Source organism: Anarhichas minor, unplaced genomic scaffold, assembly GCF_050575085.1.
Source record: "Anarhichas minor isolate MPS153535 unplaced genomic scaffold, ASM5057508v1 ptg000030l, whole genome shotgun sequence".
Taxonomy (NCBI): Eukaryota; Metazoa; Chordata; class Actinopteri; order Perciformes; family Anarhichadidae; genus Anarhichas; species Anarhichas minor.
Genome location: NW_027466476.1, coordinates 9,695,843 through 9,719,613, shown reverse-complemented (window position 1 = coordinate 9,719,613; position 23,771 = coordinate 9,695,843). Strand labels below are relative to the sequence as shown.

General features: G+C 40.0%; 4 protein-coding genes across 53 annotated transcripts in view; 1 reads left to right on the top strand and 3 right to left on the bottom strand.

The window, feature by feature from the left end:
* LOC142964650 (calcium/calmodulin-dependent protein kinase type II subunit beta) overlaps positions 1–9,152 on the top strand; it is a 63,235-nt gene extending 54,083 nt beyond the window's left edge. For 23 of the 50 annotated variants that reach the window (XM_076105112.1, XM_076105115.1, XM_076105096.1 and 20 more), the window contains 4 exons: positions 4,378–4,453; positions 4,549–4,643; positions 5,017–5,250; positions 5,951–9,152. In XM_076105112.1, the coding sequence (XP_075961227.1) occupies positions 4,378–4,453; positions 4,549–4,643; positions 5,017–5,249 (404 nt within the window). In that variant the 3' untranslated portion in view covers position 5,250; positions 5,951–9,152. Of the gene's footprint in view, positions 1–1,896; positions 1,987–3,106; positions 3,257–3,529; positions 3,701–4,377; positions 4,454–4,548; positions 4,644–5,016; positions 5,251–5,950 lie in introns of all 50 variants that reach the window. The other 27 variants (XM_076105111.1, XM_076105063.1, XM_076105081.1 and 24 more) reach the window with 2 other exon arrangements.
* Positions 6,627–11,715, bottom strand: LOC142964654 (nuclear factor 7, brain-like). The gene has a single exon (XM_076105116.1). It carries the CDS (start codon positions 11,545–11,547, stop codon positions 10,120–10,122), a length of 1,428 nt encoding a protein of 475 aa, XP_075961231.1. The 5' UTR covers positions 11,548–11,715; the 3' UTR covers positions 6,627–10,119.
* Positions 11,716–13,909: 2,194 nt separating this feature from the next.
* LOC142964655 (nuclear factor 7, brain-like) lies at positions 13,910–16,294 on the bottom strand. Its single transcript, XM_076105117.1, has one exon. It carries the CDS (start codon positions 16,146–16,148, stop codon positions 14,724–14,726), a length of 1,425 nt encoding a protein of 474 aa, XP_075961232.1. The 5' UTR covers positions 16,149–16,294; the 3' UTR covers positions 13,910–14,723.
* Positions 16,295–19,783: 3,489 nt separating this feature from the next.
* LOC142964334 (nuclear factor 7, brain-like) lies at positions 19,784–22,447 on the bottom strand. Its single transcript, XM_076104612.1, has one exon. The coding sequence runs from the start codon at positions 22,279–22,281 to the stop codon at positions 20,854–20,856; it is 1,428 nt and encodes a 475-aa protein (XP_075960727.1). The 5' UTR covers positions 22,282–22,447; the 3' UTR covers positions 19,784–20,853.
* Between the last annotated feature and the right edge of the window lie 1,324 nt (positions 22,448–23,771).

Here is a 23,771-nt window from a genome sequence, read left to right as displayed (position 1 = left end):
GAGACTGCTGAGCTGGCTGCAGAGACAGGTCAGACTGTACATGTGGGTTTAGCCATTAAACCCTTAAATCTCACCTCAATCCATGTGTATATATATACTGTATAAATATAATTTAATTTATTGGACATTAAAAAGTAAAGTGGACATAGAAGACCGCAATTTTTCAATAATACACAACAGTGATTTTTAATCACGGACACAACTTCAGTAAATATGTGACAAAAAAGCAAAAGAGTGACCTCAGGAAAAATACAAAATGACAGTATCAGGGATACATTTAATCCATTAATTTCACCCTTGACGTCAGGTGTTCTATTCATTATAATGACGAGGCAAGGAAATGATACACCTGGAAGAAGCGTATGACTTTTCTTAAATGTTCCAGGTAAAAGAAAACAGCACGATCAGCTGCATTTGAACAAACGTTTTGATCAGCTAACAACTTCTGAATGAAAATGTTAGAATATTTAAAGTTCACACTGTTGCTCATTTAAAATTACATTTTAAAACTATACCCTAGATGGAAGTAGGTTAGCCCAAAGGAGCGTCACGGCACCTTAAAATCCTGTCCTCTACTGTACACACAGTGAAAGGTTTGCTCCCCCCTACCCTAGGTCCCAGATTGGAGCCCTACCACCCCGCCCCTCTGGCAGGAGAGGGCAAGGGCACCTTGGGGGGGGGTCCTAAATTTAGCCCTGGTGGCAGGAGACGGAGTGCCCAGAGAGGAGTTAAACACACCGCTCTGCTAGCGCCACCCTTGGATAGTATCAGTCTCGCACACAGAAGTTTTTCAGACTCTTAAGATTTGATTCCGCAGATAGCACGGTCAGCGCCGGAGAAAACTACAAGAGCCAGGTGAGTGCGGGACTGTTTGGTTCGTGGGACAATGTGTGACATGTCGGCCTTTTTGTAGGATCTTGTCAGGTCAGGGAGTGCTCGACAGCTGGTTTAGTAACCCAACACCTGTGCTGGCTCTTGGAGCATCTGAACACATATCTGTCCTGTTACTCTCAATACTTTTATAGCAGAGAATATGTCACTGAGAGTTTTCTGAGGGCTGCTTGTCTTTAATCTACAGTTTCGTTTTGCAGGTGATACTTTTTAACGTCGGTTGTAATTTGTAGGATTGCTTGCTGTTAAATTGACGATCCTGAAGTTCTTCTTTTTGTGACATCTGTGGATTTGAGTGCTAATTGATGTTTCTGTCTTCTGAAGGATCACCTGTCAGTCAAGCAAGTGCGGGCTGCACACTGACATCTTTCTGAGATCATTTACATTTATTGATGCATTTGTTGTGGATTGTTTGCGTTGGTCTGTGAATTTGGTGGAAACAAAACTCTTTTTGATCTCTTTCCTCTCCTGCCATCTATTTTTTTTCTGCAGGGTCGCTTTACTTCCCTCTATTTGTCAATGAGTGTTCAATTGTTGCGTTTCCTTCTGTGACAGCTGATTAAACAGACGAGCGGTAATGAGTAACATCCGATTCTTCGTCATTATCACGGCCAACACCGGTTCCATCATCCATCCTCTGCTCACTGGCAAGACTTCCATTAAAGTCTCGGTAAAATGCAGCAGCAGCAGCAGCTTTAGTTGTAGATCCTGCTGTAATGGAGTCATTAACTGGGATAACGAGGAAAATGTTATTTTTTGTCTTTTTTCAATGAGATCTGGTGACTGAGGACTGTCAGTGAAAAGTAGCTGTAATTCCTCCGAGCTATAAAAGGTTGACGGGGTTTATCATCTTGTATTTATTTGCCCCCCCCACCATGTCATATCATGCTCTCTCTGCCCTTCCCATCATTCCCCACTGTGACATTTCTGTTGTGTTGTTGTGCGCCATATGTGCGGCTGGTTGTCATATCTCTCTGCATTCTCTGTGTGTGTGCATGTTATCAGGAAAGAGCTTAGACAACAGCTCGCTTAAGGCGCAGTCCAGCACAAGCTCCCAGCCAGATAGCACTCAGGGCTCCTCACCTGCGGTGTACTGTAAGTCAGCATGGCCCGCCAAATGCAGCCTGTAACACACACACACACACACACATTCATGATGCTGTACTATAAATTCACCTTGACTAAATCCTCCCTTGTGTGTCTTCCATTTAGTGTCCCTGCATGTATTAAAAGCATACATCTGCTGCCATCTAGCACCACTAAATCCCTCTCGTACCCTGACTTATGCTCCTCTTCTTAGTCAGCACCATTTTGTATGTTTCACTATCAGAGAGGCGAAAACATCCAATAATAACGTAAATAGTCAAAAAAGAAAAAGCCGTTGTGAGAAACAGGCCCCGCCCCCCCTTGTTCCACGCCATGTGTGTTTAGACCATAGACTGCATGTAAGAAATGGACGTAGTTGGCGTGATGTCACCCACTGGTTTGTGGACGTTTTAAAAGCCTATAGAGTTCGGCTTTCTGGCCGTCGCCATCTTGGCTTTTTGCAACCAGTGAAAGGAAGTGACCATATTTAGACTGTGCAGGAGTGACGTAGAGACGCCGTATTCGGCTCTGGTAGCGGCCTGTCAATCACAAGGTTTCCCTCCCTAAAGCATACCCTGCTTTATGGTCTATTTGACTCTAAATGGACCATAATTTATTAAATAAACATCATGCTGTATAGAAGAAGACTTTAAACTAGAGATCAAGACCATAAACTCATGTTTACAATACTGAGGGAATAAATCAAGTGAGAAGTAGAGTCATTTTCTCATAGACTTCTATACATTCTGACTTCTTTTAGCAACCAGAGGAGTCGCTCCCTGCTGACCAATAAAGACAATGCAAGTTTAAGGCACTTTCGCGTTGGCTTAGATTTTTAGAAATGGAGGTTGCCTCCTCGTCTCCTTCTCACGGACTTAAATGGGAATAGCAACACAATACACCTCCATGGCAGTCTGTGTCTTAACATTGTTTTTCAGACATTACCAAGCATGAATTTTGTCTTTTATGTTCCCTTCACCATCTGTGAGTCACACTTTGTCTTGGAGAGCTGTTCGGCTGGGCGGCCGGCTCGTCTTAGTGCTCTCTAAGACAAAGTTTGTTCATCTGTATGACCACAATGCTTCCATTTAAGTGCACTGTCTCCCATCTTCATCCCTCCTGAACTCAGCTGCCACAAAGTTTGCTGACCTGCTGGGCTCAGTGCGTAGGGGCTCAGGGCCCACATCCGACGGGGAAGGGAGATCCATTCCACCTCCCACTGCCCTCTCTGCCCTCTCTGCCCTCTCCCCTCCACACACCCCCGCTGTCCCCATGCAGAGTAAGTAGAAAAGAGCAAAGACAGGGAGTGTACTGTAGACGGCCGCTGGAGGAGAAAACAAAAGTGGCCATGAAAATAAATCCAAAACAATCCTTTTCCTCTGTTCCTCCTCTGTTGCTATGCTTTGCTATTTATAGTTATTGTGACCACAAATTCCTAAAGGGATTTCCTTATTTCTTCATTCCTTTATTCTCTACCTGTTCTTTTGCATTCCTCTTCCTCCACCACCACCACCACCCACGCATCCGTCCATCTTGCCTGGACGGCACGCAGTGTCTCGGCTCACAGACCTGGTAAGCAGCGTCCGCAGGGTGCCGGCGGCCCCTGCACCCGAGGGTGACGCTGCACCGGTACCTAGCGCCAGGCCCACCCATCCACCTGCACACACCACATCCCCACCTCCCCCTCACTCCCCCTCCAGCCCTTCCCTGTCTTCCTCCCAGAGTGAGTACCGAGCATGACCCACCGCCACCCTACGCATCTTAGCCGATCACGGTTCCTAATGAAACGGCGTTTCAGCGAGCGTATTCAACAGCCAGTGTGTTCTGCTTTTGGAAAGTACGTAGAGTAAAGTACATAACGTTGCGGTCAGCTAAGTTGGAAATTGAGCAATCTGGATGTGTGCGTTTTGCTTCTGAGCTTCATGAACCTCTTCAGTCTGCCATGGAGAGCACTGCTGACTGCACACGGATTGATGCATCGTTCGGTTGCTTTTGACTGGTTGGGATGTCTTTAAATAGACGGATGTGATTGTTTGCGGTGATATATTGAGATGAACGTGGGTCTGTGTGTAGATTTCTTTTGTTTTTGTTTGACATGATTAAGAAATGTATTCACAAACTAATTCAAGAGTGAATTAACTTGCATCTTTACAGATGTGTCATACAGAATCCACAATTAAAGCTATTTCACTACAAAGCATATTTTCCCCGCTCATTATGTAAACAAGAGAAGTTCCGTTTTTCACAAATAACAGCAGTCTCAGTGAGTATGAATGCATTATGGGCTCTAACTGTCTTGTGTTGCATTAAATTAAAAGGATTTATAAACCTAACCGCTCTCCATCTATCCAACTGTTGCGATTACTTCTGATTAGCTTCTGTGCCTTTTGTCCACTGCAGTGCGCAAACAAGAAATTATCAAGATCACCGAGCAGCTGATAGAGGCAATCAACAATGGAGACTTTGAGGCATACGCGTGAGTCTGCGTTTTTGTGTGTGGTTTGGGTTCAAATGCGTAGTTCAAAGCTAACGTGTGTCTTCATTAATATGTCTTTTCTCTTTCCTCTTCAGGAAGATCTGCGACCCTGGACTGACTTCGTTTGAGCCGGAGGCGCTGGGCAACCTGGTAGAGGGGATGGATTTCCACAGATTCTACTTTGAGAACCGTAAGAGTGATGGATTTCTTTGCTATTTGTTGTCTTTTTCTTTTTAAATCGCTTCTTGCAGTGCTTGTAAATTATGTTTTTTGATTTAGTTTTGTATTGTTTTATCTTGTTCCTCTTTAGTTTTAGTGTAAACATACACATCTGATGTCTGAATCACAAAATGAGGCTCAAAACACTTTTTAATGAAGGCTTCTCAGAAGGTTCTGTGCAACAAACCATCTGGAGGCTCAGGTTAACCATAGAGAAGATATATTCCACAGCAGCTCCCACATCCACGGAGATTGTGATGATTAGTGTCACGCATCACATTGCATAGTTTGTGTCATCCTGCTCATTCTTTCTCCTGACATTATCCTCGTCATCTTTTTTTCAGTTTTGGCTAAGAACAGCAAGCCCATCCACACCACCATCCTGAACCCTCACGTCCACCTGATCGGCGAGGACGCGGCCTGCATCGCCTACATCCGCCTGACTCAGTTCGTTGACAACCAGGGTCGGCCGCGGTCCAGCCAGTCGGAGGAAACGCGCGTCTGGCATCGCAGAGACAGCAAGTGGCAGAACATCCACTTCCACTGCTCAGGCGCACCAGCTGCGCCACTCCAGTGAGGTATGGACGACAGCACCGGGGCAGCTGGGAGAAAACTGACAGCAGAAGGTTTTCCTTTTTCGGAGCATTTTTTTAATATTTCGCTTTTTCTTTTTTTTTTCAAACTGCTTCTCCGGAAAGGAGATGCGGCTGGTGAATGAATCCGTGACCAGATTAATAGAGCGAGGGATGTCACTTAACTGACGGTCAAAGATAATAAACTAGAGTGGAGATAGAGGAGTAGAAGGCCAGAACAATAGATTGAGAGGTAGAAAAGTTGGTTGCTGTGTGTTTCCATCATCCTTTATATACTAATAGTCCGAAGAAAGCACAGCAACTCTGCTTTACCTCTGAGGTATTCCTACCCAATTAATCATTCAAGTTACTTTTTGCATTTGTTCCTCGTGTACTGTGTGGAGTTTTTAGTGCTGCATTGTAAAAAAACGAAATATGTTTAAATCGACACGAGGAGAACGAAGGTTACGTTCGGTTACATTATGATGCCTTCAGGCTCTGTTCAGTAAAAATGAGTATTGGCTCAGAGAGAGACCGTTCTGAAAAACCAAACCAACAAAACTTGCTAGCCAGCGTTCACGAACGTGTTCAGAGTATTATTCTGCCTCCACCGTCGCTCTGCCCACAAAAGTACGTCATAATGTGCACTCACAGAAATAGGGTTCTATATTTAATTGATTTGACACTGTTTTGTTTTTCTTCTCAGGGTTGAGTGCTATAACTATGTCTGTCAGGAGTGCTCTGCTGGAGAGAGAGAGGAGGAAGAGGAGGAGGAAGAAGGAATGAAAGGATGAAAGAACAACTCCAGGGTTGGTTTGGGGACAGGCCCTTCAACAACAGATCCTCCCACACTGGACGCTCGGCTCAACCCCCAGCATGCATCTCTTCTTTTACCACTGTCTGTCACCTGCCCCACAACACCTTCTGACAACTCTCAAACAAATGGCTCGACGTCCTTCCTCTTCTTCCCTCCGGCACACCGGGTGATTGGCGAGGGGGTTTGGGTTGTTTTCGGCACTCGGTGTGATTCCTTCTTCCTGTGCTCTCTTCCTCCCTTCCCCACAATTTGTTGTGACACCAACCCTCTTGTCCTCCTGTGAATCTACACTTGTGTGACATAAACACTGCACTGGAAATACAGTATGTAAAGTTTTAAGTAAAATCTATTATCATTACTCTATTATTATTATTATCATTATTATTATTATTACACATTTGCAATCGTATATGTAATTTGTATAATTCAAAGTTCTTGATGCCAGTGGTTTCTAGAGTTGAATTAAATCTTTTTAGTTTTTCTCTCTATCTTTTTAAGGAAGCATGTCTTTTTCCCACATTAATTAACAGTGGCTGTTTTTTTATTGTGGCTATTAAGTGGATATGATATTGGCAGTTTTTGTAATTTGCTTCTTGTATGTGAGCTATAATACTGCGCCCGAACTCATGGTCAACTTGTTTTAGTTTGTTTTGGGGTTTTCTTTTCTTTTTCTTCTTTTTGTTGTTGTTTTTTTGGAAGGGGTGTGTCTGATGGTGTCATGTGTGAATGTAGAGAGTACGTCTTTATGTGTGTGTGAGACTGTGGTGATGTAAGCCCGACACACACTAGTTCAAACGTTGTGTGTGTGGTCGTGTGTCTGTCTGTCTGCAGGCATGTAGAGTACATCCAATGCTCTCAGTCTGGAGGGGAAATATTGGAGGTGTGTAAAAGATGTAAGGAGAAGGCTTTATTTCGGAGGACACATCAGTCCCCTGCCTTCAGTCCAGGGCTTTTTAAAAAAAATATTATGATTTTATCTGTTTTTTCTTTTCTCGTATTATGTTTTTCATGTATTATCAGCTTTTTATGATATTAAGTGCTTGTGCCAGGGGTGGCAAGATTAATCCGATGGACTTTGCAGCACAGAGTTGTTTTTTTAGGGGGTTTGACTTGCGATCAGCTCCTCTGTACTCTGCTCGTCCACCATTGGCTGCCTTCACATTTGTCTCGCCCCTATTGGTCAGACCAAGATATTAAAGAGACCGGGCAGTCGGTTTGATGAATAGTCCTCAGGTTTCTATTTATTTTGAATATTTATTTATTTATTTTAGTGGATCATTTTATTGTGCTTTTCTCTTTGTTTTTGTTTTCCTATTACACAACTCGTGCACTTGTGCAAGTACTGTCTGTTGCTGAAAGGGAGTGTACTCATGTACGTTTTTTTAAAGGAATAGTACACCCAATTTGCATCCTGCATGTGTTTCTCTGAAACAACCAACATGGTGGGAATTAATGTTTTATTTTTATTTTTTGCGATTTTTCTTCTGCAACTTTAGATTGGGGTAGTTTTTGTTTTCATGGTGTAGATCGCTCTCTTCCACTAAGGTCATTACCACTTTGCCAGAGTGGGACATCTATCACGTTTAATCTCATATAATTCAGGATTGTATTTTGAGTGAACTGATGCTCCAAAAGCTTTTTTTTTTTTTTTTTTTTTTTTAAGGTGATGAAGCTTTTTTACAAATGAACCACTGAGACATTGTATTGTACTCGTGTCTCATCCAGTAACAGTGGTAACGCCTAGTTGACCGTCTTCTAACACTAAAAGGTCAAAGGCTACCTGAAGGTGTTCAAGTGGGATCGTGCTGGTCAAACATGCCCCCCCCCCCCCCCCTCCAAAAAAAAGAAGAGATAGCAGCATGTCCAAAGGTGTTGTTCTTCTGTTCTTCTTGCTGTGTTTCAAGCCTTGACAGTATTGAAATATAATAGGATTCACATGTTTTAAATGAGGACACAGTATTACACACCTGCAACAGCGTAGCTGGCATTTACTTTGCATGACAGTCAACTGGACACTTGGTTTTTGGTGTTTTTCTTTTTATTTGGTTTCTCATTTTCTACTGAATGCTGTTATACTCGACCTTTCTGTCTGTTCTCTCAGCTTTTTAAGTGCATATAAATCATTTTAGTCTCAAGATGATACAAAGAAGATGATCAGCATGATGATGTTAGTGACTGTGGCGCTATGAGGATGTTGACAGTGTTGATGATGAAGATGAGCTCTCATGCTCTTCTATGGGGCTCCGTGTTGTCAGTGCAGAACATCTGCCTCACGTAGCTGAGAGAACACGAGGAGCGCTCGTTGACCATCAGTGTCACCATCGTGACAATGCAGTCAGAGACAACAGCAGTTCATCAGTGTAGAGGAAGAGAAAGCTTCCGGTGTAATTATTGATGAGGGCTGCACAATTATGAGCAGAACCACCGTCCTGATTACAGTTTGACTTCATGACGTTGATACACGATTGTTGTCCTCAGTGATTTTTGGGGAACAAAATCATTCTCCTTCATTCATCTTTTATCACAAACTGTTTCCAGACACGTTTTACATTCGTCACTAAACAAGATGTGCCAACACCTCTGATACATCCTGATTGTGTATGAATGATCAAAGCTGACATGATGGTCGAAGATGATTCATTGTGCAGCCCTACATATAAACTACAATAACAGTCCTTCTCTGGTGTCTGGAGGTCACTGAGAGCTCTGCTGCCTTCAGCTGTTTAGTCAGATGAAGCATTACTGAGATCAACTGGAGCCACCGTGTTCACTCTGAACCTCCGCCATCTTCTTCCTCCAGACAGCGACTACGCTGCACTGACAACACTGAGTTGTCTTCTCTTGGTCGTCCTCTCTTTCTCCCGTTCCCTCTGTTTCAGACCTTATTCAATCATTTCTCTGCAGTTGGCTCTTTCTAGTTTCCCTTTGTCTCTTTTTGTCTCTTTGGGTTTCTTCTGTATGATAATATTAATCCTCCAGTTCTCTGATTCTTCAGATTATTGCTCTGTTCTCTTACGTGCTACACGTGTTTCTATGACTTCAAGAAAATGTGCTACGGTGTTATCAATAAAATGATCATTGAAATAGAAAAGTGAATCAGTTTCTGTGTTTGCAAACACATCAAACTGCAGCACATCTTTGTATTGATAGAAGTCACTCATTCATGTTTTTGACCACAATATTTGCTGACAAGGTAGAAAACATGCAATTTAATAACTCATATTGTTGCCAATAGCAACAATCATTAAAATAATTCATCAAATTCATTTTCTGATATTTAATGACTAAAAACATCAACAGATTAATTGATAATAGAAACAGATTTTAGCAGCAGCACTAATACACACAATCTTAAAGTCAATGTCACATTTTATAAAAATGTTGAGCTTTTCTAATTTGGACTCAAACAATGAAGAAGTATAAACATTATGAAGCAATTTCTGCAGAATTTTCTGCAGAAATTTGTTCATTTGTTCATTTAAAGAAACAAAAATGGAGGAAAGAGACTGAGTTTAATCATATGGATAAAATTGATATGATATAAAATATGTAAACAGTCACATATAGTGAATAACAGGTTAATTATTACATCAACATTCACTGTTTGGTCCATTCTGAACAATACAAATGTAATTTTTTTTTAAAGGAATTATTTATTCATCTGAATGATTTTATATGATTGCATTTTGGGAAAATTATTTACTGAAACAAAGATTTCATGACTAAAAGTAAAATGTAAAAAATAAAAAAGGGAACATAATAAAGTTAAAGACTATTTGAAAAATAAATGTAAAAGAAGGAAATTTAAACTTGTTGCTCATTCTTAGGAATAAAAACAAATCGAAAATAAAATGATCACATGAAATCTACTGGTCTCAGTTCTTTCAGCATATTTACATCACAAACATGTTATTTACTCAAATCTTATGTTTCTTTAACTCGACATTTTCTTCATTTATTATCAAATTAAAGAACTAACTGGAATTGTCTGTTATTAACAAAACCACCACCATTATAAAAATAATAAATCACTGAGACCTCACCACCCTCCCTGAACATCACAGAGAAATATCAGTTTGACAGATTTTGATATCAGCAGTTTTAGCATCACCAGAGTTTACAATACAGAACCATGGGAAGAGTTTCTCAGTGAAAGTGTCTCTGTGAGTGTAGATGCGAGTCATGTCTTCAGGGTCGTAGAAGGACACGTCCCCCATGTCATAGTCCAGCTGGACTCTGATCCTCTGGAGACTCTTCTTCACTCTGACAGTCTGACCAACAACATCAATGTATTTTCCACTACGATGAGTTAAACACCAGACTCCATATTTTGGTGAAACATTTAACTCTCCCTTCCTGTCAACTGACTCTTTAATCAAACCTACAACCCAGTGAGGATGGTCTCCCACCTCCACCTCCCAGCTGTGTTTCCCTGAGCTGAAGCCCTCAGAGCCCAGAACAATGACATACTTAGTGAATCTCTCTGGATTGTGAGGAAGCTTCTGGTTTGTGTCTCCATGTCTCACACTGGTCAGATCATCAGACAGATAGAGCCAGCGGTTTGCAGTGTTTGGGTCCAGAATGACAGGACTGAAGTGGACCTTGTCCTTCATCTTCTCCCAGACTCTGAAGGACAGGTTGCCCAGGTGTTTGGCCACATCTATCAGCGCTCCTGAGACCAGCTGTGGATCTGACAGTGAGCTCTGGACTCTGGCTCTGGTCTGAGTGGGTTTATAACTGCTGAGGAATGACACGTTGTGTTTCTGCAGGTCTTCTTCAACAGCAGAGATGCTGTCTGACAGAGAGGAGATCTGCTCCTGAATCATCTTCATCTCTCTGCTGATAGTCTTCCCCTTCTGCTCCTCTTCCTCCCTCAGAGCTGCCAGTCTGGACTCCTCTTCCTCTTTCAGGACCTGGTGGAGCTTGTTGAACTCTGCTCTGATCTGCCTCTCTGTGGACAACAGCTGCTTCTTGGAGTGTTCAATCATTTTATTGTATGTTTCCTCCACTTGTTTGTGTTTGTGTCTCTTGTACTGCAGAGACTCTAAGTCAGATCTCAGCTGGTCCTTCAGGTCACTGACTGCTTGTTCTATAGGAACCACCTTGTGACTCTGGTGGAGAGAAAACTCACAGACAGGACACACAGCTTTCTGCTCGTCCTCACAGAACCAATAAGGAACTTCTGGATGTTTATCACACACGACCTCTTCTTTCTGCTTTTCTTGTTCCGTCTCAGGTGATCCATTATTCTGTCTCTCAGCAAACGAGTCAGCCAGTCCCTTCAGTGTTAAGTTCACTGCTGGTTCATCCGTTGAGGACTTTGTTTTACAAATGGGACAGTTTTTAGTTTTATCTTGTTTCCAGAATAGTTGCAGGCAGCTTGAACAGAAGCTGTGGTTGCAGCTCAGAGACACAGGATCTCTGAACGTCTCTGAACAAACATGGCAGTTCAGGAAACCTTCAAGAAGAACTATTTTCTCAGCCATTTGCTCTGATATGTGAATATCTTTAAACAGCAAGACTCACCAAATCTGTGTCCCTTTAAATTATAGATTACAATCCTTCTGATTTAATGTTTATAGTAGAGATACTCCTCCCTGTAATGGCGTCTCTCAGCTCCGTTCAGCAACGTAGAAACCAGCTTTAAGTTTCACTTTCTATCCTCACATTTCATTTCTTTACCAGCAGATGGTGATGTTTTGTTGATTAGCAGATTTTACAGCAACTTTCCACAACAAGTGCCTGAGAATTGTTACTTGTGAAAAAATATTTATTTTAAAGTGGAGAAAAACTAAATCAACATAATAAAATGGAGTGACATTGCAACATTTTCTGACTACAGAAATATTTTAAAACACATTTCATGATTCAGTTTAACTTGTTTTAGGAAATAATCACGACATCAAATCATGTGTTTTACAACCAGTGTTCAATTAAATGACAATGTCTTTTTCCAACACAGTGAGAAATACTGTAAAGTCTTTTATTGTTGCAAAACATTTCCTATTAAAATACATAAGCACATGAAAGAACAGGAAATATTTACATATGCATATGAAAAATAAAACTTAAATAATCGGATAGAAATGTTTAACTTTTTAGTATTTAGTTCACTGGATCATGCAAAATCATAATTTTAATGTACTATATCACATTGAAGCAAAGAATCTGTAAATAAATACAATATTGTGATAAAGAAGGAAGATCTTCAACATTGACCACAATGACCTGATACAACCACACAACCTGTTCTAAAGAGAGAGCTCAGTGTAAACAGAGAGGACATGTTGTAGTCTCAGACTATGTACAGAACAACTCTAATTATTTAATTTCAAATCAAATGTATTTAATGTAAACGAATAGATTTGCAATAAATATAATATAGAAATGTAAACAAACAGTAAATGTACTGATACAGCACTTATTTAAAAACTGTTTACAAAGTCCTCTATTTGAAACAAGAAGTTTGGCTGTAAGTTAACAATTGCTTTCATTATTGATTATTTCCTTCTTCTAAAATATCAGAAAACAAAGATATTCAGTTCCTCAGAGTGAAAGGTGACGTCTTCAAATGTCTTGTTTTGTCTCAACAGTCCACAACCCCCAAATATTCAGTGAACATTGATATAAAACAGAGAAAAGCATTAAATCCTCTCACAGAAGGAGGAACAACTGGTGTTCTCGACCTTTCTCTGTCTGTTCTCTCAGCTTTATAACTGCATATAAATCATTTAGTCTCAAGATGATACAAAGAAGATGATCAGGATGATGATGTTAGTGACAGTGTTGATGATGATGAAGATGACCTCTCATGCTCTTCTATGGGGCTCCGTGTTGTCAGTGCAGAACATCTCACATAGCTGAGAGAACACGAGGAGCGCTCGTTGACCATCAGCACCAAGAGTGACTGGTGCTTCACTGAGCCTGCATGTCACTTTGAGGAGCAGCACTCGAGTCCAACTGAGCGATTCGAGGCAGCTCAAAGAGAGAAGGAGCTCCAGCAGGGGGCGCAGTCACACAGAGTAAAGCACAAACACACACAGACGGACGGCACATTGATGCTTCTGATGCAGCTGCACAACAAGTTGACTTTAGTGTCAAATCTGACAGACAATGCAGTCAGAGACAACAGCAGTTGATAAACCTCTGATACATCCTGATTGTGTATGAATGATCAAAGCTGACATGATGGTAGAAGATGATTCATTGTGCAGCCCTACATATAAACTACAATAACAGTCCTTCTCTGGTGTCTGGAGGTCACTGAGAGCTCTGCTGCCTTCAGCTGTTTAGTCAGATGAAGCATTACTGAGATCAACTGGAGCCACCGTGTTCACTCTGAACCTCCGCCATCTTCTTCCTCCAGACAGCGACTACGCTGCACTGACAACACTGAGTTGTCTTCTCTTGGTCGTCCTCTCTTTCTCCCGTTCCCTCTGTTTCAGACCTTATTCAATCATTTCTCTGCAGTTGGCTCTTTCTAGTTTCCCTTTGTCTCTTTTTGTCTCTTTGGGTTTCTTCTGTATGATAATATTAATCGTCCAGTTCTCTGATTCTTCAGATTATTGCTCTGTTCTCTTACGTGCTACACGTGTTTCTATGACTTCAAGAAAATGTGTTACGGTGTTATCAATAAAATGATCATTGAAATAGAAAAGTGAATCAGTTTCTGTGTTTGCAAACACATCAAACTGCAGCACAGCTTTGTATTGATAGAAGTCACTCATTCATGTTTTTGACCACAATATTTGCTGACAAGGTAGAAAACATGCAATTTAATAACTCATATTGTTGCCAATACCAACAATCATTAAAATAATTCATCAAGGAAACAATCTACACATCTGCTCAAATTTGAGTATTTGCTGTTTTTATTTGGCATTTTTCACAATTTTCTGATATTTAATGATTAAAAACATCAACAGATTAATTGATAATAGAAACAGATTTTAGCAGCAGCACTAATACACACAGTCTTAAAGTCAATGTCACATTTTATAAAAATGTTGAGCTTTTCTAATTTGGACTCAAACAATGAAGAAGTATAAACATTATGAAGCAATTTCTGCAGAAGTTTCTACATTTAAAGAAACAAAAATGGAGGAAAGAGACTGAGTTTAATCATATGGATAAAATTGATATAATATAAAATATGTGAACAGTCACATATAGTGAATAACAGGTTAATTATTACATCAACATTCACTGTTTGGTCCATTCTGAACAATACAAATGTAATTTTTTTTAAAGGAATTATTTATTCATCTGAATGATTTTATATGATTGCATTTTGAGAAAATTATTTACTGAAACAAAGATTTCATGACTAAAAGTAAAATGTAAAAAATAAAAAAGGGAACATAATAAAGTTAAAGACTATTTGAAAAATAAATGTAAAAGAAGGAAATTTAAACTTGTTGCTCATTCTTAGGAATAAAAACAAATCGAAAATAAAATGATCACATGAAATCTACTGGTCTCAGTTCTTTCAGCATATTTACATCACAAACATGTTATTTACTCAAATCTTATGTTTCTTTAACTCGACATGTTCTTCATGTATTATCAAATTAAAGAACTAACTGGAATTGTCTGTTATTAACAAAACCACCACCATTATAAAAATAATAAATCACTGAGACCTCACCACCCTCCCTGAACATCACAGAGAAATATCAGTTTGACAGATTTTGATATCAGCAGTTTTAGCATCACCAGCTTCTTCAATACAGAACCATGGGAAGAGTTTCTCAGTGAAAGTGTCTCTGTGAGTGTAGATGCGAGTCATGTCTTCAGGGTCGTAGAAGGACACGTCCCCCATGTCATAGTCCAGCTGGACTCTGATCCTCTGGAGACTCTTCTTCACTCTGACAGTCTGACCAACAACATCAGTGTATTTTCCACTATGATGAGTTAAACACCAGACTCCATAATCTGGTGAAACATTTAACACTCCCTTCCTGTCAACTGACTCTTTAATCAAACCTACATTCCACTCAGGATGGTCTCCCACCTCCACCTCCCAGCTGTGTTTCCCTGAGCTGAAGCCCTCAGAGCCCAGAACAATGGCATGCTTAGTGAATCTCTCTGGATTGTCAGGAAGCTTCTGGTATGTGTCTCCATATCTCCCACTGGTCAGATCATTAGACAGATAGAGAATGGGGTGTGCAGTGTTTGGGTCCAGAATGACAGGACTGAATTGGACCTTGTCCTTCATCTTCTCCCAGACTCTGAAGGAGAGGTTGCCCAGGTGTTTGGCCACATCTATCAGCGCTCCTGAGACCAGCTGTGGATCTGACAGTGAGCTCTGGACTCTGGCTCTGGTCTGAGTGGCTTTATAACTGCTGAGGAATGACACATTGTGTTTCTGCAGGTCTTCTTCAACAGCAGAGATGCTGTCTGACAGAGAGGAGATCTGCTCCTGAATCATCTTCATCTCTCTGCTGATAGTCTTCCCCTTCTGCTCCTCTTCCTCCCTCAGAGCTGCCAGTCTGGACTCCTCTTCCTCTTTCAGGACCTGGTGGAGCTTGTTGAACTCTGCTCTGATCTGCCTCTCTGTGGACAACAGCTGCTTCTTGGAGTGTTCAATCATTTCATTGTATGTTTTCTCCACTTGTTTGTGTTTGTCCCTCTTGTCCTGCAGAGACACTAAGTCAGATCTCAGCTGGTCCTTCAGGTCACTGACTGCTTGTTCTATAGGAACCACCTTGTGACTCTGGTGGAGAGAAAACTCACAGACAGAACACACAGCTTTCTGCTCGTCCTCACAGAACAGTTGAGTCTCTTCTCCATGTTTACACACCACCTCCACCTTCTTCTCTCCTTTTTCTGTCTCAGATGATCCAGTTTTCTGTCTCTCAGCAAACGAGTCAGACAGTTCCTTCAGTGGAAAGTTTACAGGTAAAAGGTCCTTTGAGGATTTTCTTTTACAAATGGGACAGTTTTTGTTTTCAGCTTGTTTCCAGAATAGTTGCAGGCAGCTTGAACAGAAGCTGTGGTTGCAGCTCAGAGACACAGGATCTCTGAACGTCTCTGAACAAACATGGCAGTTCAGGTAACCTTCAAGAAGAGCGGTTTTCTCAGCCATTTGCTCTGATATGTGAATATCTTTAAACAGCAAGACTCACCAAATCTGTGTCCCTTTAAATTACAGATTACAATCCTTCTGATTTAATGTTTATAGTAGAGATACTCCTCCCTGTAATGGCGTCTCTCAGCTCCGTTCAGCAACGTAGAAACCAGCTTTAAGTTTCACTTTCTATCCTCACATTTCATTTCATTACCAGCAGATGGTGATGTTTTGTTGATTATCAGATTTTACAGCAACTTTCCACAACAAGTGCCTGAGAATTGTTACTTTAAAAAAAAAATTATTTTAAAGTGGAGAAAAACAAAATCAACATAATAAAATGGAGTGACACTGCAACATTTTCTGACTACAGAAATATTTTAAAACACATTTCATGATTCAGTTTAACTTGTTTTAGGAAATAATCACGACATCAAATCATGTGTTTTACAACCAGTGTTCAATTAAATGACAATGTCTTTTTCCAACACAGTGAGAAATACTGTAAAGTCTTTTATTGTTGCAAAACATTTCCTCTTAAAATACACAAGCACATGAAAGAACATGAAATATTTACATATGCATGTGAAAAATAAAACTTAAATAATCGGATAGAAATATTTAACTTTTTAGTATTTAGTTCACTGGATCATGCAAAATCATAGTTTTAATGTACTATATCACATTGATGCAAATAATCTGTAAATAAATACAATATTGTGATAAAGAAGGAAGATCTTCAACATTGACCACAATGACCTGATACAACCACACAACCTGTTCTAAAGAGAGAGCTCAGTGTAAACAGAGAGGACATGTTGTAGTTTCAGACTATGTACTGAACAACTCTAATTATTTAATTTCAAATAAAATGTATTTAATGTAAACAAATAGATTTGCAATAAATATAATACAGAAATGTAAACAAACAGTAAATGTACTGATACAGCACTTATTTAAAAACTGTTTAAAAGTCCTCCATTTGAAACAAGAAGTTTGGCTGTAAGTTAACAATTACTTTCATTATTGATTATTTTCTTCTTCTAAAATATCAGAAAACAAAGATATTCAGTTCCTCAGAGTGAAAGGTGACGTCTTCAAATGTCTTGTTTTGTCTCAACAGTCCACAACCCCCAAATATTCAGTGAACATTGATATAAAACAGAGAAAAGCATTAAATCCTCTCACAGAAGGAGGAACAACTGGTGTTCTCGACCTTTCTCTGTCTGTTCTCTCAGCTTTATAACTGCATATAAATCATTTAGTCTCAAGATGATACGAAGAAGATGATCAGCATGATGATGTTAGTGACTGTGGCGCTATGAGGATGTTGACAGTGTTGATGATGATGATGATGAAGATGACCTCATGCTTTTCTATGGGGCTCCGTGTTGTCAGTGCAGAACATCTGCCTCACGTAGCTGAGAGAACACGAGGAGCGCTCGTTGACCATCAGCACCAAGAGTGACTGGTGCTTCACTGAGCCTGCATGTCACTTTGAGGAGCAGCACTCGAGTTACCAGCACAGGTAACTTTCAAGAAGAACTCTTTCAGCCATTTGTCTTGGTAGCTTAGTTATCTTTCAATAACAAGACTCACCAAGTTACTGTTTCATCTCTTCACTGTTTCAAAACTCCAAACGTGTGTTTTCCAGCAGAGATCTCACACCCTGTAATGGCGTCTGAGCTCTGTTCAACAATGTCAAAATCCCGAAAAAAGGACAAGGCCATGAAGGATAAGTTGATGCCAACAGGTGTGTTTTAAATGCTGGCACTGATTAGGAATTGGTTGTGGGAGGAGCCAGCCTGAGGGCTGCTTTCACAACCCTCCACCCTATTCTTCATTCTCTGGGGAGCATTCCACCACATGTAGGTTCAGTGTTAATCTGTATCTTGTACAAGTGAGTTTTGACGATGACGGTACAGCAGCACAAAATAAACGTGGGCCTCTAAAGAACTGAAAAGACTCATGTCTGAGATATAATCTAATCTGAATAACGTCTCTGAGATGATTTGACTAACTTGGTGGCTGATGAAGCAGCAACAACATCAAGAGCCACAGCAGTGATGGATGTGTGAGCTACTCTGGACAAATAGGACGTCAGACAAACACAACGAGGTTTCTGTGAAGGATCTGTGTGAAAAGAAGAATCCATCAGAAAGTGCTAAGAGGTGCTGCTATTGATCAACCTGTGCAGCAAAGAACAACATGGACTTTGTCTCCATCTTGTGACGTTTACAGGAAGTAAAATGTGTCCGTGCCATCACATCCTGTACACATGCTGCACATTCTATAATGTTGATGACATTGAGCACATGTGAGCATGTTGTCCCTGAGAAGTGGATTCAGTAGGTCAGTGGTTTTCAATATTTGAAAAGAAAAAATTCAGACTCTGAACTGAAATTCTAACCTTGATGAAAAGCCTCGTATGAGTGGTGTTCAAAAGACAGAAAAAACGTTGAGCTCGATGCAATACAGCGAAAGTTATCTGTCGTTTGGATTTACCTTCACCGGGGATCCGACTGCACCGACTCCGTTAAGCTTGGTGTTTGGGGAAAAGCTGTCCAACAGATCCATGGTCCTAAGCGAGCTTAAACGTCATCTCTAAACAAAACACCCGTCAATATGCAGTATTATGCTACAATGTGTCATTTTGTAACTTTTTTGGTTGTTGGTGTGCCACGGGATCTTTTTAATGTAAAAAACGTACCACGGCTCAGAAAAGGTTGAAGAACACTGTGGTACTTTGCTACTATACTCTTAAATACTGCACCAATGTGTGTTCTAAACATTTAGCATTTATTAGTCATATTTACAGTATAATTTGTTCAAGGTTGCCTTTTGCAACACATTGTGATTGTTGCACCATTTTCACATATTTATCCTGCACCATGTTTAGCCAATAGAGAGCAGCAGAAGCCAGCTGATGCTACATTTATTCACCACTTCATTGGTGGAATGTAACAAAGTGCATTTACTCAAGTACTCTACATGAGTACATATGCAAAGTACTTGTCATTTGCTTGAATATTCCAATTTCATGTAACTTTATGTTTGTGCTCCACGACATCTCAGAGACCAATATTGTACCTTTTACTCCACCACATTTATCTGACAACTTTAGTTACTTTTCAGATTACAGTCTTCGTCGCCTTCCTGTCCAGTTAAAACTACGTATCTCCAGAAGTGGTGACAATACTTATACGTGAGTACAGTTTTGAATGCAGGACTTTTACTGGAGTATTTTCACAGTTCGTGTTAGTACTTTTACTCCTGTAAAGGATCTGAATACTTCCTTCACCAACTGCACCACTCTACCATATCTACAGTACGTTGATGTCAAAAGACCAGAACATTACAGCTTTGATATTCCTCATTACACATATGTATTATCATTTGTATTGTGTATTTCCAGATATCATTCCACATGTTCTTCTGGAGCTGGAATAAAGTCCTGCACAGTGTTGTTGTAAAAGACTGATATTCATGTCTTCATCAGGAACAGACAGGAATATGTACCTGCAGCACACCAGTGTTGGTGTCCACAGTGTCCCTCACCTCTTGTATGTTCTTCTACATTTCACTAAACAGGTGAGAGCAGTTTTTCACGAACACCAACAGAAAATGAAGGAATGAGAGAAGAAACATGGAAATGAGAATAAAGTGTTTTATTTAGTAGCAGTCTGTATTCACAACATCTGAATTTAATTTAAGATGCTACAGTTACACAAAAAACAGGCAAGTGATGAATCATTCTGTTTGTGTGTCTGATTTCTGAGATAATTAAATAAACAATATCTAAATGAAGCATCTTATCAAGAGGCACAGTCACTTGTGATCGTCTGCTAGATACCCTGAGGACAGATAGAAATCTTCTGAAGGATAAGAAATAGAGACATGTTCTACCAAACCCTGAACAAATATAAGATTTTTTTTGAAACTGTGCAGGAAACAATAATATGTGTATAAAAAAGTGAAAACTAAAATTATCAAAATTCTCACCAGCCTGGAACAGAAATGTGTACTTTGTCTCCAACTTGTGGAACTAAACAGAATACAATTAAACCCGTACATCAACAGCATCAAATGTGTATTTGATATGTTGAATCTTACAACATTTGTTCAAAAGGATATGAAATCAATACAACATTATTCTGCATCATCAGTGCTAAACTCTCGTTTGCAAATAAAACAACTGAAGGAACCGAACCATTTATTCATGAAAGTAACCAGTTTACTATAAAACACAATAAAGTCATTGTTTAACGTCAAAGATAAACAAGGTAAGATGAGGCTTCATGTGGTCACGTGATTTAAAATTATAGCCGTTTTAATGTAAACTTCAAGTTGTTGCTAATTGGGGGAAAAAGTATCTTTCAAAATAAAACGATCACAGTAAATCTACTCGTCTGTTCTTGTAGGATATTTACACCACAAACACCATTTTGAAAATAATGCCTCACACACCTAGTTCTGCTTTAGTTTCTCATTCTGTGCTTCGAAAATATATTTATATTATACAACAACCAATGAATGTGTCCTTTCGTGTTATTTGCTGAAAGAGATCAAATCGTATTTTTCTTTAACCTTAATCTCTACATTTTTTCTTGTGTACTTTCAAATTACAGGATTCTCACCTCAATAGTCTGTAATAAAGAAAAAAAAACACCACCATTATAAAAATCCTGATAAATCACTGAGACCTCACCACCCTCCCTGAACATCACAGAGAAATATCAGTTTGACAGATTTTGATGTCAGTAGTTTTATCATCACCAGACTTTCCAATACTGAAATATGGGAAGAGTTTCTCAGTGAAAGTGTCTCTGTGAGTGCAGATGTGAGTCATGTCTTCAGGGTCGTAGAAGGACACGTTCCCCATGTCATAGTCCAGCTGGACTCTGATCCTCTGGAGACTCTTCTTCACTGTGACAGTCTGACCATCTCCATCAGTGTATTTTCCTTTGAGATGACTTAAACACCAGATTCCACATTTGTTTGAAGCAACTATCTTTCCCTTCCTGTCAACTGACTCTTTAGCCAAACCTACATTCCAGTGAGGATGGTCTCCCACCTCCACCTCCCAGCTGTGTTTCCCTGAGCTGAAGCCCTCAGAGCCCAGAACAATGACATACTTAGTGAATCTCTCTGGATTGTCAGGAATCTTCTGGTCTGTGTCTTCATGTCTCACACTGGTCAGATCATCAGACAGATAGAGCCAGCGGTTTGCAGTGTTTGGGTCCAGAATGACAGGACTGAAGTGGACCTTGTCCTTCATCTTCTCCCAGACTCTGAAGGACAGGTTGCCCAGGTGTTTGGCCACATCTATCAGCGCTCCTGAGACCAGCTGTGGATCTGACAGTGAGCTCTGGACTCTGGCTCTGGTCTGAGTGGGTTTATAACTGCTGAGGAATGACACGTTGTGTTTCTGCAGGTCTTCTTCAACAGCAGAGATGCTGTCTGACAGAGAGGAGATCTGCTCCTGAATCATCTTCATCTCTCTGCTGATAGTCTTCCCCTTCTGCTCCTCTTCCTCCCTCAGAGCTGCCAGTCTGGACTCCTCTTCCTCTTTCAGGACCTGGTGGAGCTTGTTGAACTCTGCTCTGATCTGCCTCTCTGTGGACAACAGCTGCTTCTTGGAGTGTTCAATCATTTTATTGTATGTTTCCTCCACTTGTTTGTGTTTGTGCCTCTTGTACTGCAGAGACTCTAAGTCAGATCTCAGCTGGTCCTTCAGGTCACTGACTGCTTGTTCTATAGGAACCACCTTGTGACTCTGGTGGAGAGAAAACTCACAGACAGGACACACAGCTTTCTGCTCGTCCTCACAGAACCAATAAGGAACTTCTGGATGTTTATCACACACGACCTCTTCTTTCTGCTTTTCTTGTTCCGTCTCAGGTGATCCATTATTCTGTCTCTCAGCAAACGAGTCAGCCAGTCCCTTCAGTGTTAAGTTCACTGCTGGTTCATCCGTTGAGGACTTTGTTTTACAAATGGGACAGTTTTTAGTTTTATCTTGTTTCCAGAATAGTTGCAGGCAGCTTGAACAGAAGCTGTGGTTGCAGCTCAGAGACACAGGATCTCTGAACGTCTCTGAACAAACATGGCAGTTCAGGAAACCTTCAAGAAGAACTATTTTCTCAGCCATTTGCTCTGATATGTGAATATCTTTAAACAGCAAGACTCACCAAATCTGTGTCCCTTTAAATTATAGATTACAATCCTTCTGATTTAATGTTTATAGTAGAGATACTCCTCCCTGTAATGGCGTCTCTCAGCTCCGTTCAGCAACGTAGAAACCAGCTTTAAGTTTCACTTTCTATCCTCACATTTCATTTCTTTACCAGCAGATGGTGATGTTTTGTTGATTAGCAGATTTTACAGCAACTTTCCACAACAAGTGCCTGAGAATTGTTACTTGTGAAAAAATATTTATTTTAAAGTGGAGAAAAACTAAATCAACATAATAAAATGGAGTGACATTGCAACATTTTCTGACTACAGAAATATTTTAAAACACATTTCATGATTCAGTTTAACTTGTTTTAGGAAATAATCACGACATCAAATCATGTGTTATAGAACCAGTGTTCAATTAAATGACAATGTCTTTTTCCAACACAGTGAGAAATACTGTAAAGTCTTTTATTGTTGCAAAACATTTCCTATTAAAATACATAAGCACATGAAAGAACAGGAAATATTTACATATGCATATGAAAAATAAAACTTAAATAATCGGATAGAAATGTTTAACTTTTTAGTATTTAGTTCACTGGATCATGCAAAATCATAATTTTAATGTACTATATCACATTGAAGCAAAGAATCTGTAAATAAATACAATATTGTGATAAAGAAGGAAGATCTTCAACATTGACCACAATGACCTGATACAACCACACAACCTGTTCTAAAGAGAGAGCTCAGTGTAAACAGAGAGGACATGTTGTAGTCTCAGACTATGTACAGAACAACTCTAATTATTTAATTTCAAATCAAATGTATTTAATGTAAACGAATAGATTTGCAATAAATATAATATAGAAATGTAAACAAACAGTAAATGTACTGATACAGCACTTATTTAAAAACTGTTTACAAAGTCCTCTATTTGAAACAAGAAGTTTGGCTGTAAGTTAACAATTGCTTTCATTATTGATTATTTCCTTCTTCTAAAATATCAGAAAACAAAGATATTCAGTTCCTCAGAGTGAAAGGTGACGTCTTCAAATGTCTTGTTTTGTCTCAACAGTCCACAACCCCCAAATATTCAGTGAACATTGATATAAAACAGAGAAAAGCATTAAATCCTCTCACAGAAGGAGGAACAACTGGTGTTCTCGACCTTTCTCTGTCTGTTCTCTCAGCTTTATAACTGCATATAAATCATTTAGTCTCAAGATGATACAAAGAAGATGATCAGGATGATGATGTTAGTGACAGTGTTGATGATGATGAAGATGACCTCTCATGCTCTTCTATGGGGCTCCGTGTTGTCAGTGCAGAACATCTCAAGTAGCTGAGAGAACACGAGGAGCGCTCGTTGACCATCAGCACCAAGAGTGACTGGTGCTTCACTGAGCCTGCATGTCACTTTGAGGAGCAGCACTCGAGTCCAACTGAGCGATTCGAGGC